Source organism: Hemicordylus capensis, chromosome 8, assembly GCF_027244095.1.
Source record: "Hemicordylus capensis ecotype Gifberg chromosome 8, rHemCap1.1.pri, whole genome shotgun sequence".
Taxonomy (NCBI): Eukaryota; Metazoa; Chordata; class Lepidosauria; order Squamata; family Cordylidae; genus Hemicordylus; species Hemicordylus capensis.
The window spans coordinates 25,625,052-25,640,020 of record NC_069664.1 but is presented as its reverse complement, the minus strand read 5'-3'; the positions used below and the strand labels follow the sequence as shown (position 1 = coordinate 25,640,020).

At 45.4% G+C, this 14,969-nt stretch overlaps 1 protein-coding gene across 2 annotated transcripts in view; it reads left to right on the top strand.

Annotated features, from left to right (window-relative positions):
• IGSF9B (immunoglobulin superfamily member 9B) overlaps window positions 1-14,137 on the top strand; it is a 112,997-nt gene extending 98,860 nt beyond the window's left edge. Inside the window, exons 19-20 of one of the 2 annotated variants that reach the window (XM_053270242.1) lie at window positions 10,915-11,036; window positions 11,831-14,137. In XM_053270242.1, the coding sequence (XP_053126217.1) occupies window positions 10,915-11,036; window positions 11,831-12,054 (346 nt within the window). In that variant the 3' untranslated portion in view covers window positions 12,055-14,137. Of the gene's footprint in view, window positions 1-101; window positions 148-10,914; window positions 11,037-11,830 lie in introns of those variants that run through there. The other variant, XM_053270243.1, reaches the window with a different exon arrangement.
• Window positions 14,138-14,969: the final 832 nt, after the last annotated feature.

Here is a 14,969-nt window from a genome sequence, read left to right as displayed (position 1 = left end):
ATTTTAATTTTATTTTATTTTATTTTTGACGTGCTGATGTCTCTTGTGGAGCTTGGCTCCTTGCGGGTGTTGATAACTGCTTTGTTTTTGATTAATCTCAGCTATCTGGGCAGTGTTGTCGAGACAAGCCACTCCTCCGCTCAATAGGTAAGGGCGATCAATGTCCGAAAGGATGGTGCTGGGGCTTTGGGGCGCGGTTGGGGAGAGGGCAATGGGAGGGGAAGCCAGAGGGGGCTTTTTTCAATAACACACACACACATATCTATTCCTTTAAAGGGGAATGAGGAATTGTAAAATCCAGGACAAACCTTTGCACACTTCGCACACTCTGTGGCTTTTGGGTTTCCCCCCTTCTGCAGGACCTGTATTTCCCTCTCTTTGGGTTCACTGTCTGTAAAGACACAAATGGAAATATCCAAGGGAGCTGATTGCTATGGAAGGAAGGGCCAAAGGACTAGCTGAAGATTTCAAACCATCTTCAAGGGCAGCCCCATGTAGAGCATGTTGCAGTAGTCCAATCTGTATGTCACCAAAGCATGAGTGACTGAGGTTGGGTCCTGCTTCTCCAAGTAGGGTGGCAGCTGACATACCATAATCTGCAAGGACATAACCTCTCCTGCCTTTCTGTGTGCATCACCAACCAAGATTGGAAAGATAAGGAGGAAGGGTAGTACCAATCTATCGTAATACCATTCCCCCTTTGACTGCCTGTCTCACACAGTAGAGGGGGTATCCTTATTAAGCAGATAATATTATCGGGAAAGGTCAAATACAACCAACCATTCCCACCACTCGGGGAAAATCAAGGCTCCTATACTGGGAAGTCCTCCATCCAACAGAACATTCTAGACTGGTGAGACAGCAACTTAAGCTGGTGGGCACCTGGCATTTCAGTGACCTTCCTCCATGAATAGATGTAGTCAGCACTGCAGTTGGCGACTGGGGTCTCCGGCTGTATTTCACAAGCTCCTCTTCTATTGGAGCAGGTATGTGCCTTAAATGAGAAGTCTCAAATATGATGTGATTGCAGGTCTAATCAAGGGGAAATCCAGGGATGACTCCAAGGGGTGACAGGAGCTCCCTGCAAAAAGGCTTCCCGCTCCTCCTTTTGTTCCTGCATCCGGCAGGTTGGAACTTTATAGCAAAGGTCAGATGATAGTTTATTATACACCTATAGCTTGAATTATTTTCAAATGCATCGTTAGTTTAAAGGTGCCTGATTCACTCACTTCTCTACTTCAGAACAAGCAGCAGAAGCCAGTGCAGCCAGAGAAGTAGGAGACCCCTTTAGCTTCCCAGGAGCCAGGCCAACCCCTTAGCGTCCTCTCTGGCCAGGAACTGGCCTTGTGTGAAGGGTGGGTGTGCAGAGTCATCTCCCCTGCAGATTTCAGCTAGCCTGATACTGGCCTCTCTCCCCATGTGGCTCTTTCCTGCCACATGGTCTTGGAAAGCGGACTAGAAGGTTTGGTCTACAGATGTGCAGAACCAGTTCTGTTCAAACCCAGTTTGAATAGAACCAGGGCAGTTCGACCAGTTCAGGCTTGAAACAGACAATCCCCCCCAAAAGGGGTGCCGAGTTTGAACCAAACTGACTCCGGTTCTAATGGAACCAGTTCAGAACCGGTTCAGCGGTTCAAGGGGTATGCTTGTAAAGGGGAATCTGGTGTGGATTGCCCTTTATAAGCAGGAGAGGGGTACTGCCTTTAAAATACGTCTAATAGCGGCCAGGGGTGGGGGACGGCGGCGGCGAGAGGGCACCTTACCAGCAGTGCCGGCAGCTTTTCTACAGCCCAGACCAAGTCTAGCGCTCCAGTGCAGCCTGGATCCAGCCTCCATACATGTCCTCTTGCTGTCCTCCTGGCCACCATTAGAAGTACTTTAAATGCGAGGTCCCCCACTTTGCTTGTAAAGTGCAATCCTCACTGGATTCCCCTTTATAAACATAGCCCTCAAGACAACTTGAAATGTTTTGGCCCAGTTTGACTTGAATCAACTTGTGGACCAGCAGTCCGCTTCGAATTTGGCTCGAATTCATACTGAACCACTCATCAGTTCTGTGCACACCGCTAATTTGGGCAAATCCCCAACAACTGTGTTTTCTAAGCAGAATCTGGCCTTTTTTCTGAATAAGTCTGAAAGTGTCAGTCAGGCTTCCCTAACAAGGTAAATAAACTAACGGTATGAATTGCCTCACCTCTGTAAGTATTTAATGTATAACACAATTCTTACTCCCCCAACAATGTTCCTTGCCACTCCTTTGCTCCCTCAAACTAGTTGTTCTAGAGTCGCCCGTAGGAAAACTGGAAAGAAGGGAAGATATGATCTTTTAGTGGCCATTGACACATGCCTGGTTTGGAAGTCTTGGCTGTAGGAAACATACCATGATCTAGGGATCCTCCAATAGCAGACCAACCGCCTTGTAGGATAGCCTTCCTGGTACCTGACCATTCCTCCTGTTTTTTTGCAGTCCCAGGCAGGCAGTATAAGTGGAAGGTTTATCGAATCACAGGTCGGCTGTTTGACTTGAAAGCTGTGCAGTCCCTGACCGATGGCTTGCAACACTGATTGAGCAGCTCTCCTTAAACAAGAGGGGATGTGCCATTCTGCCGCACATGAAAGCCAGCAAGACGATAAATCTACCCCCAGTCTGTCCGTTCTGATTCTTTCTTTAAAAAAAAAAATCCCCATAAAGCACAGAGCCAAATGACTGCTTTATGATTTGAGATTGTAAAGTTGTCAGAAGGTGAAGGGTGGCAGTGACTTTATGGCCGGGCCAGTAAGACTTGCCCCCACACGCCCCCTCTTTTATGGAGTCATAAAAATGGAGAGAGGCATGGTTTATGAGATTTGGGTCATAGCCCTGGAGCGGCACAACTGGAGCAAACGGGGGACCGGGAGCTGGCGCTTTCTCTCCTGTGAGGGAGGCCAGCAAGTGTGGGCAGGCATCTGGAGCACCGCCAAAGCTGTCCCTGGATGACTCTTTTTATGGAACCGATGCACTTTGTCTTGTCCTTAGAGCTGTGGAAAGGCTTTCAGCCACAGACCTTCTGGGGCAAGCGCCAGGCCCGTATGGTATATAAGATCCTGGATAACGTTAGCCAGGCTTGCTCCAAGTGCAGCTCCTCAGCCGTTTGGAGCAGCCATCCAGAAGCTTGCGGGAGCCTCCGTTTTGATACCTGACAGGGGCTGGAAAAGAAAAAGGTTCTTAGGGCCCTGGCAAGGCACAATATATGGCCGGCTGGCTCTGTTTTGGTTTGGCGGATCACAAGATGTGTAGGCCTGACTACATACTGACTGCATGGTGCATAGTTGCATTAAGCATATGGATTCTCCTTTTTTGCTTCTTCATTTTTTGACTTATAGCTGAGGCTGTTAAAATCATCACAGCCCTGCTGAATTGGGTCCAAGGAAGCCTACCTAGTCTAGCATCCTGTTTCCCACAGTGGCCCACCAGATGCCTCCGAGAAGCCCACAGGCAGGGGGTGAGGGCAGGCCCTCTCTCCGGCTGTTGCTCCCTTACAGCTGTCATTGAGCGGCATCTGGCTGTTGTGTTTATACTTTGGACGTGCCACTAGTGTAGCGACTTGGGCAGTGGCATGCAGCTAGATTTTTTGGCCACTCTGCCTGCCTGCCTCCATAGCCACCCACCACATTGCTGCTGGCCAAGAACCAGCATGTGGGCTGATGATATCACTAGCCAGATGGGCACTTGCAGAGGCAGGTGGCTTGCATGGCTCCCCTGGCCCTGGCCCCACTGGGCAGCCCATGTTTGCTGAACATGATCATCCCATGGTAGATCAGCCCCTGGTACATACAGGGTACAGCTGTGCCTGCTGTATTTACCTGAACCGAAGACATAGGAACATAGGAAGCTGCCATATACTGAGTCAGACCATAGATCCATCTAGCTCAGTACTGTCTACCCAGACTGGCAGCAACTTCTACAAGTTTGCAGGCAGGAGTCTCTGTCAGCCCTATCTAGAGATGCTGCCAGGGAGAGGTCTTGGAACCTAGATGCTTTTCCCAGAGTGGCTCCATCCCCTGAGGCGAATATCTTCCAGTGTTCTCACACTTCTAGTCTCCCATTCATATGCAACCAGGGCGGACCCTGCTTAGCGGTGACTCTCAGCTGAATTCCTTTTTCTGATGCTCCTCACAGCCCTGCTGGGAATGTTGGCTAACTTGGATCACATCACACTGCAGTGGGAAACTCAAAAACCACAAAGCCAGCTGGTCAGCTCTGGCCGCTGCCCTGTGTCCTGTGTGCTCTTCCCTTAACGGGGTCAGGTCCTTCTGCACAAAGCCGTAGCGAAGCCTAGGTGGGGGTGTTGAGGGCTTGTATGTCACTCTGTTGTCCTCCTTTGGAGAATGAGGGCTCTTGTCTGTCTCTTTGAAAAGCAAACAGTTTTCCCCTTTAAAGGCTGTCCATGTGCCAGACCTCTGCATGCATTTCACACTCGCTCTGGCTTGGAGACGCTGTGAGTCCCTCTTGTCTGAGTGCTTTTCTCTGTTAATTTGTATTGTTCTCCTTATGATTTCTTATGGTTGCTTTCTCTTTCTTTTATCACTTCATTGTTCCTATTTCTCCTCCTCGCTCCTTTCCCCTGCTCTCCTCATCCTCCCACCTTCTCTTCCTTCTCTCCCCATCCTTTGCTTCCTCTCCCTGTTCCCCAGTTCTCCATCCCTCTCCTTTCAGCATGGTAAAAACCTGTTGTGTAGACAAGTTGTGTTGCCCCTGCAAAACTGTAGAAGGGATGCCTGTCTCTGATTTCTGCCCTGCTCTTTATCAGCTTCCCTCTTATCTCATTGCACTGCTGGTGGTGGTGGTGGTGACGGTGCTGGCACGGCAGTAGCTGAGCGGTCAGGGGAGGTGGGTGGGAAGGGGGCAGGATCCTTTCATTTGCTCTCGAACCTTCCATTGATGCAATTGCTACATAATGGTACCCCTTGAGTGTAGCTGCCTCCTGGAATTCTGAGGCAGCTGTCAGTTCCTTACAAGAGAAGAGGTCTCTCTACTTTGAAAGGCCTCCCAGTAACTGGAATCTAGCTTTGGAAAGAGTCTTCTTAACATTATGCTTGTTGCACCTTTTTATTTCTGAAAGCTTCTTTCAGCGTGGTCTTTTGTCCCAGAGCAAGGGTCCTGCACTTTCCCTTAACACTCTACCTGACCATTCCAACCTTCAGCCTGAAAAGAAGATACGAAAAATTAATCGCTCACAGTTTATGCTGTGGCAAACCAGTAATGTTGCTTATTTCAGTACTGAAGTCTTCCTTGACTGTTGGCATTCAAGAATCCTCTTCCTGTTTCCCAAAGAAAATGGGCACCTTCTCTTCTAGGTGATTCCTCTTCCTCCCTCTGGAGCTGGACGTACTCGGGGTCTATGAGGTGCCATATTAGTCCTCTCTTACTAATCAAGTTGCCAATTACACCAGATATTAACTTGTCACTTGGTGACATTTTGAGCTCTAATACTGCAGAGTCCGGCTTCCGAATTCAACATGCAAGCAGGAGATCTCATGATGTATACCTGAGGTTTCTCTTCCAATGGCGGCGACCGTCATCAACATTTCAGTGGGGAAGAAGTGTTGGCTAAAGTGTACCTTCATGCTCAGAGTGTCCTCAGACCTCCCATCTCTTGAGAATCAGGGAATGAGTAGCTCTGGCTTGACAGCTAGCTCAAATGCCTTCTGGGTTCCCTCCAAAAGAGAGCCCGCTGATCATTTTCAGAGATAGAGTACTGGATAAGATAGACTGTCAATCTATCTTAATATGGTGTTTCTTAGGACTCTTGAGAAGCAGGTTCAGTTCAAGACAGATGGAAGAAAATCCTCATTTGCACAAATTTAATTTCAGGGTTACACTACTACATGGTAGACCAGCAGCCAATAGATCACATTTCCTCCTGGAATGTATATATGGAAGCTATAGGTTCAAAAGCAGTATGCGACTGAATATCAGATGCTGGGAGGCAACAGCATGGATAGGTTGTTGCTTTCATGCCTCTGGGCTCCTTGAATGCATCTGGTTAGCCACTGTTGGGACCAGGATGCCAGACTAGAGGACCTTTGGTCTGATCCAGCAGGAACAGAAGGGCTTTGGGGGGCTTCACTAGAAAATGTATATTCAGTTCTAGAAATGTCTGCTCTTGACATGGATCTCCTGTTTTTCAGAGCAAAGAACTTGCTCTGTCTTTGAATGCATAGTTCAGGCTCTTTCAACAGCATGCAATATATCCAAAATCCAGGATATATTGCATGCCATATATGCAATATATAGCATGTAATATGATATAGGGATGAAATATCACAGAGGGGGATAAAAGGGGATGAAATATCACCTAGACCTGACAATGAGTTTATAACAGGAGTGTTGCAAAGTACTGGAGAAGTGTACATGATTATGGTGCGGAGGTTACTGTTGATGAGTGGGTGGCATTTCCTCCATCAGTATTAAATCAGACAAATCCATGGAAGATGTATTGTTCCATAGCTATATGCTCTGCAGGCTAACAATAGAACCTCCAATGCAGTCTGAAGACTGTATTCTGAGGATAGATTGACGTCACCTTCACGCCTTGTCTGTGAGCTTCTAGTGGCATTGAACTGAACAGCTCTGGAAACAGACTATTGTTATATTTAGATGGATGCTGGTTTGATTTTAGAAAGGCAGTTCTTATGTTCTAAATCTTAATTCTTATTCTTATTGCATCACAGCGATACTATTCTTCTCTTGAAACAGTTTCAAATCCTGTCAAGTCAAAATGAATTAATGCATTATATTCTCCATCCTTAATTGACAGGAAGTTCTGAATGTTATGAAACTATCACAACTCACCATGTCCCCCCTGAATGGTCTTATGGTTCAACACTGGAAGTGAGTGAGGCTAGAATGTACAATGGCTTTGATGTTATTCTAGGTTTATTATCATCCTAAGCAGAGATGCAACAAATAGCCAAGATCTCTTTCAGGAGCAAATGTTAAGTATTTGTAGTTGCAGACAAATGTCCCATGTGCAGCAACAGACTTCTGAACAATTGTCGTTCTGTGAAACAAAAGAAGAAAGTGGTGGCTCAACATGCAATTGCACAACATTGCACGGAATGTAGGAGCTTGGTCATTTGGGCAATAGCAAGCCCATCAACTATTCCGTGCATGGGGAATGACGATGATAAGAAATGTTGCAATCATGGCAGCTACTTGAATGGCAAAGTGTGATGAACGGTAGACTGTCACTGTATAAAATAGCAAGCAGGCCAGCTTCTTATGCATTAAATAAGATCCGAACTAACAAAAGAAATAATCTTGGAAATCATTATCCATTTTGCAGATACATGTGTTAAGCATATTTCTTTTCACTAAAGGGAAATAATTGGAGGTCCTAATCCAAAAGATGCTCACCCACATTGAAACTGCTAGGATTGACTTTGAGGAATATATATTTAGGATTGGCTTCCCAGAGAGAAAATTGCCCACTTGCATGCACTCTTCTTTGGTATCTATAGGTTGAATAAAAGGTATAACCCAACTACTATGGGGACTATAATTATTTCTTCCCTAGAGAAGATGGCCTTCCCAAAAACAAAAAACCCACCCCAGTTCATGTTGCCTCTTCTTGCACTTACAAAAGAAATGTATCATCTTTTGCACCAAGGAAATGACAGATATTGGTCTCATTTGGCATTTTAAAGTCTCATGCACGTCAATTTCCTATGATATTAGGCATTCCGAGATGAAAAATGGAATGTTAACCTTTTGAAACTTCATGAAAATGCTTTTGATTCATGACTTGCTTCCCCTGCCACCTAGCAATAACCAAATGCTGAACTTCTGGGCAAATGCAATTTTATTGATGAGCATTTCACAATGGACAAGGAAAACACCTCCTTTCTCAACACAACTTCAAATGTTTCAGGTGTGCAATGTTGGGTTGGATCTCCTTTCTGCTGGCATCTCTTATGCTACTGGATCTTAATAACTGACTCAATAAAAACACTTTCTTCAGGATCAATCTTTCCTGACGTTTTATCCTGCAAAATGCCAGATAGGGATAGGATGTCCTTTACTCTTGCTGCTCTTGTATGGAAAAAATGAAGGAAAGAAGATAGCCTATGAAAACTTTAGAGGAAACTTCTAAGGTCCACTGAAAACAGATGTATTTTTCCAAACATTGCTAAATTGTAAATAAGAGGATTCTCTTATTACCAAGCATGGGATAGTAAGGATATGATCAAGACAGTAAAGTTCCTAGGATGTCGTACTATTCATGATTAACCAAAAATACAGTGTAAAATAAATGGAAGAGCAACACAATCCATCGTCCTAAGAATAGGGCACTGAAAACACTGTTGGGAATCATTTTTGATACTTTGAAATCTCAAGTCAAGCCACTGAGAAGTTATTCCACATTTCTTTTTTGGTACCTGCCTCTTCAGATCTGGCCTTTCTCAGGGTGGGTGGGGACCCTCAAATTCTTATTTTCATCATTGTTCCCTGCATCATCTTAAAAGCTTCAAATAGTGCTTTTACAAAAAGACAAGACCTTTATCTATAGTGTAGTAAAAGATGGCGCCTGATGGAAATCTGAAGAACATTGCAATAATAAATTGGAAATACAAGCCTTGCTATGTATCTGTTCATTAACAGCCACTGAGAGAGACTTCCTTCTTCATCTCCATATCAGAAGTGTTAGATTTGATCAATCTCTCCTTATGCTAAGGAAATTGGGGTGAAATTATAGAGAAGACCAGCAGATATTTGGTTGCTGGACACAGCTGGGCTCTTTGGGACCACTGTTCTGTGAATAATTACCAAGTTTATCCATAGATCTTTTGTTTGTATCAGGCAGGTATTTGGTGTAATATTGGCTAGGGAAAGTTGAGGCATAACACCCTGGACCACAACAGAATAATGCGAAACTATGCAATGGTTTGTGGGAACAGCATAAAGCCTGGCCTGGCCTGGTGTGTGGTGAGTGAGTCTTTTTAAGACATTCCCTCAAACTGCATGGTTTGAAAGAGAAAACTATGCTGATGGATCAAGAACTTTTTTAAAAAAAGTCATTAGAGGTAGAAATAGGGATTTCTCCTTCTACGAATACTTCTATAGAGCTTCTCAAAAAATGTTCTCAAACTAGTTTACATTAAGAATAGTAATGAATAAATAAGATGGTTCCCTGACCCAGAAGCGTTCACAATCTAAAAGCAGTCATAAGGTAAATACCAGCAATGGCCTCTGGAGAGATGCTGGGGTTGGATAGGGCTAATTGCTCTCCTTCGGCTATATATTAGAAAATAACCACTTTGAAAGGTGCCTCTTTGCTCATTTATTGTTATTATTAACAACAACAATAATAATAATTACGAATTACTAATGAATAAAGAAATAAGATGGTTCCCTGTCCCCAAGAACATACAGTCTAAAATGAGATATAAGGTAGACCCCTTGTGTCTGGTCTGTAAAGAAATGAACATATATGGTCATGTTAGACTTCTGCAGACCAAACAGAATTTAACTAGCACATTCACATGTGGATTTAATCACTTGCCTTATTGGTTATCCCATTTTATCCCAGCAATCCTGTTAGCCAATCGAGGCTAAGAGATCATGACAATGATTGCCACAAGGATCATCCAGTGAACTTCATGGTTAAATAGGGATTTTAACCCAAAACCTGGTCCCAAACCACTGTATTGCACTTTTTGTTTTGGAGACTATGAGAAGGAGCAAAAAAATAAAGCAGAAGGTGGTGTCCCCAGGATCATTCCTGTGATGTGGGCTGCCCCTTAGCATAGAAGTTCCCCGTGCTTGGTTGCTGCCAGGACAGATTCCTCCAGCACTATTTACAGGGAATTGAGTTAAAATAATCTGGCCCGTGGGACTGATTGGCAGGAGTGGTGCTTCACTGTCCAGATCCTGGTAGTTCCTCTGTTACAATGCAGAAGAACACTGGTCCAGATGCATGGCTGTACTGCAAGGGTGGTCACCGGGAGTCTTGAAAGCCATTTTATCTTGCAAGATGACCCCCTCCCTTTTGAAAAGTGTGTGTGTGTGTGTGAGAGAGAGAGAGAGAGAGAGAGAGAGAGAGAGAGAGAGAGAGAGAGAATGTACCCGAGTTATAGATCAACTCTTGGAAACATATGAATGATGGAAATCTATGTTGGAAGTGGTTCAAAAGACCTACCTCATTGTGTTTGCCAACTTAGAAGTACCCCACCATGAGGCTTTTGTAACTTTCTTGTTCCTCCTCTCCCTTTCTGCTGTGGGGTGGGCATTTGCCCCATGACTATGAACTTGTATGTGCCTTTTGTCTCTCCCCCACCCCACCCTTTTTTAATCCCCAAAAGTGCCTTATCAGACACAGCGTTTGCTTCTTTAATGTTTGGTTTTTTTTAGATTGCAGCTCATTTTGACCCAAGAACCTTGGTGCCAGTTTTATTATTTCTTCTGATTTATTTTCAGTGTGGCGCATCAGGTTCCTCTAGGGATTCAGCCATTTCCAAGAACTTTTGATTCTGTTCACAGGAATAGCCAGGGTTCGAGTCTAATGTCTTTCTATAACCTTTGCCTGGTTCGACCTTAGCAGCATTTACCATGGGCTTGAACAGCCTTAAAAAAAAAAAAGGCAAACTCCCCAGAAAAAGAGATGGCAGGGTTGGTAGGGGGTGTCATTAGAGTGGGGTGGGTGGGCTGGGGGCAACGCTGAATGTTTCTGTGAAGAGGTGAGAAAATGGTCTCGCCTCCAGCACCAGTGTGGTGGGATGGACCTTCCTCCCACCACCTTCGGCCTCTTCATCTTTTCCTTTTTCATGGCAGATCTGGTGGAGGCCGAATGCTCTCTTCCCAGCAGAGAGACCTCCTTGAGACAGAATACGGCAGGGGGCCACTGATGGCGCTTGTCTGCTTTGTCTTTCTAGAAAACGTCCATCTCCAACCCGGAACGCTGCTGCACCTGAGAGGCTTGAAGCTCTGAAATACCAGCGGATAAAGAAGCCCAAAAAGCCATCCAAGGGCTCCTCGAAATCCAAAAAACAAATCAGTGAGTGTGAGGGACACGAGACTCCTGACTCATTCCCCCCTGCCTGCCCCCTGGCTTTGGGCCTGGCACAATCCTCATTGGAGTCCATGACTTGTAATGGGAATTGATTCTGTCTGCAGGCCTGGAGGTTGCCACTCGGTTCTGACGTTGGCCTGTCTAAGAGGTCACTGGGGCGTCCTGTTCCTTGGATCTTCAGAAATGAAAGATCCACCTGCTAGGCGGTTACCCTGTTGTGCTCTTTGCTCTGTCCCATCCCGTAGGCCAAAGGTAGAGTTTAGTCCTCCTAACCCCCATCTGTACAGCCCCCTGAGCTGGTATTTCCCTCACAACTGCAGTGGATTTCTGCCAGGTCTCCCTATCTCAGCCTCTACTTCTCTCTCATTTCCTCTACCTTCTACCCCAGTTCCTCAAGTTCTCCTCAATAATCTCTCCTAACTCCTCCTCCTCCTCCTTATTTTTCTCTCAGTTATGTCTTCAGACAAAAGCCTGCCTTATTCCTAAGGCTCATCCATCCTCATAGCAACCCCATGAAAACTACATTTGACCTCCATGATCTCCTCTATGCATAGAGCAAACATCTTCCTCTTTTCCCAGGCATTATTATTGTGTTTTTTTTCCTACAAATCACTCCAACTTTTCATATGCTAAAAGAATACCTGCACTTTTGCTTATATTTTAGGTTACTTTTTTGCATATTTGTTGCTGGTTTAAAATAAATGGTCAGGGGTCCATCATAATACCCGTCCAGGTAATTAACCACCCTTCCCTTCTGTCCTCCTCGCCTCCCTCTTCAGATGGTTCTGCCTCCCAGGTTCAGCAACATCCTAACTCTCAGGTACTGTGGCCCGACGAAGCTGTCTGTCTCCGGAAGAAGAAAAGACACCCGCGCCAGGACCCCTTTGCCCGCCTCTCAGCACTGAAGGACGACCTCTGCCACCGGCAGGTTCCTGAAGACCAGACAGCCATTCTCAATAGTGTGGACCACGACGATTCCAGTGGGCATGCAACCTTACTTTAGAGTAGCACCAGCCAGAGGACGGGACAAGGGGGAAGCGGGCAGGGGGAAAGGGGGTGCAAAGGTCTCGCGACCCGGCAGAATTTGTGCCGAAATGGCAGGGAGAGAAGACACCGAAGCACAGGTGCGTGGCTAATATAATTAAGGTGGGGGAGGGTCATGGGCTTCGGTCTTCTTTTTCATCTACCAGCAGGGTAAAGGTGCATAACAAGCAATCCAATATTGCCAAACATGCACGTGACCCCTGTGTGGTCCTTTAACCGAAAGAAACCCAGCATCAAGTCTTCAACCACGGTGGGAAGAGGTTTACAGCTTCTTGCGACATCTTCTGTTGTAATGCAGTCGGTGGGGATAGGAAATACCCTAAATAAGAGGGCGGGAGGGAGTTGGGGTGAGGGAAAATATCCCAATTTAACCTGGTTAGCTTTGTTCAGATCTCCTGAACAGAGTCAGACCAAGTAAGAGCTAGGAGCATGAAGCTCTAAGGTGGGGGGTGGGGGTGGGGGAGCTTTAAAGTGATCACACTAGAAGACGATTCTGGTGACCCTCAAACCTTCTTCTCTACTGTGGCTAAAGTTTCATGTGTGCTGGGAGGGGGATGACATTTTACACCCTGGTTTCCAAAATTATATATAGAATTTTTTTTTAAAAAAGAAAAAGAATCATAGATGCAGGATACAGTGTATATTTATACAGTGTGTGTTTTAATTTAGGTAGAAAACACTGTGGGGAGGGGGAAGCAAGATACCCTGAAATCAGGGAGCAGGTTGGGATACCGTAGGATGCAATTTCGTGACAAAGATTCCAGGCTGAGACTTAAGACCCAGTGGATCTGTTGATGTTGTGAAAGCGTTGCAAAAATCATAATGGAAAACTTACCAGCACAAGAATGGCAACAAAAAATGAAATCTGCTTGTCTCGATCGTCACACCTTTTTGATGTCTAAATATTCCAAGTGAAAATGCAAATTATAGTTTACATCCTTATCTGTCAAATGAAAACCTAGAATTAGATTATGTATTGTGTTTGGCACAGTTGAATCGGCATACATGGGAACCGTCTTGGTTTACACTGAAAAGGCCGGAATACTCTCCCCCCCCCGCTTTTTTTGTGTTGTTCCCCCCCCCCAAACTAGAAGAGAAAGCATAGCCTTGTGGAAATGCCGGGTTTGTGCCTCCTCAGTTGTACTTCCTGGCAAACTGTAGGTTTAGACTGACTAATCTGAAGATGCTCATCGTGATATGTTAGTGTTTGTACCATACTAGGCCACAAAAAGGACATTAGTCTTTGTGTTCCAAGACCTCACTGCATCAGTGGCTCTGCTCACATGATCTCTGCAGAGATGTGGGGAGAGGCTGTATTGCTTTTGTGTGCGAATGTAACTAAGCGAGTTTCTGCTGTGATTTCTGTCATTTACAATCCCTGTTTCTCTTGCTCAGACATCAGCGGTTTGGCCATTGCAGTTGGGGTGATGATGAGAGATGAAGTCCAACAACATCTGGTATACAATACACATCCTGAGGTGGTGGAAAGGACTGTAGGATTTCAGACTGCGGGTTGTGGAATCACATTTTTTTAAATGTTCATGTGTGTGTGTGTGTGTGTGTGTACACACACACACACACCCCTCTGCAAGGGAGATGGAGAGAATGGGGGAGAACTAGAAATTTCCCCCCGATGGACTAACTTGGTTTAAGTTCTAGTGAGTGGTTTGTGGTCTTTTTTAAATGAGAGGATTCAGAAATGCATGCAGTCTGTAGTGGCATAGCCCACTCCACCAGCTCAGGATCCTACCATCTCACTCAAGCCAGCCCTCACTGTAAGCAGGTGACAAAACACACAGCAGCAGTTGTAAGGTGCATCTGAGTATAGAACGTATTTCCACTAGCGACTAGTGAAACCAAATACCATATGCCTGTTCTACATCCTTTGTATGCATCGCGGCACCCAACTTCATTTCCAATTTGCTTCTGCTTTCTCCTTGTTTTGGTTCTTAAGGCTGTGTCTAGGCCAGCAACTTTGTCATGCTTTGTTTCCTTTCGGTTTTGTCCCTTTCTGTCAGAGAATAAATAATCCTACCAACCCATCCCAACGTCTACACTTTCACTTCCTGGAATAGTGGGCTTGGTTTATTTATTTATTTTCTTAATAGTGCCCTGCGCCCATACACCCGCCATGCCCACATGAAGCAATCTGCCGGCAGAGCATGTGTGTGTCTCAAAAAATTAAGAACAGTCCAACCACTTGAGGGTGTTGAGCTTTGACTGCACTTGACGTTGCAGTTATTCTTTAAAATTAAGAAACATCTATAAGATGAGAGGGAGGACATTTTGTCTTTATTTGCTTATGTATGTATGGCATGGATAAATACAGATCTACAGATCCATACCTGTATTTATCTTATGACAGGAATAAATCGTACATACAGATTGTATATCAAAATTGTGAAAGAGGATGCAAATGCAATACAAAAAAAGGGGGGCGATCCAAAGTTAGTTGCAAATGGTCGGGAGGGCAGAAGACACTTCTCGTCTGAGCAGCCCTTCACAACTGGCGACCCATCCAGGGAAACTCAACCCACTGACCATGGGTGATAGCTTATAAGAGGCTGGCTTGACTTCCTGTTCTTGCTGCCTTTAGCGGGGGGACTGCCAAACATAAGAAGTGACCTTAGGAAACACAGGAAGCTGCCTTATACCGAGTCAGACCACTGGGCCATCTAGCTCAGTATTGTCTACACCGACTGGCAGTGGCTTCTCCAAGGTTACAGGCAGGGGACTTGGAACCTTCTGCATGCAAGCAAGCAGGTGCTCTTCCCAGAATGGCTCCATCCCCTAAGGGGAATATCTTCCAGTGCTCACACATGGAGTCTCCCATCCAAATGCAAACCAAATGCAAACCCCTTGCTTAGCAAAGGG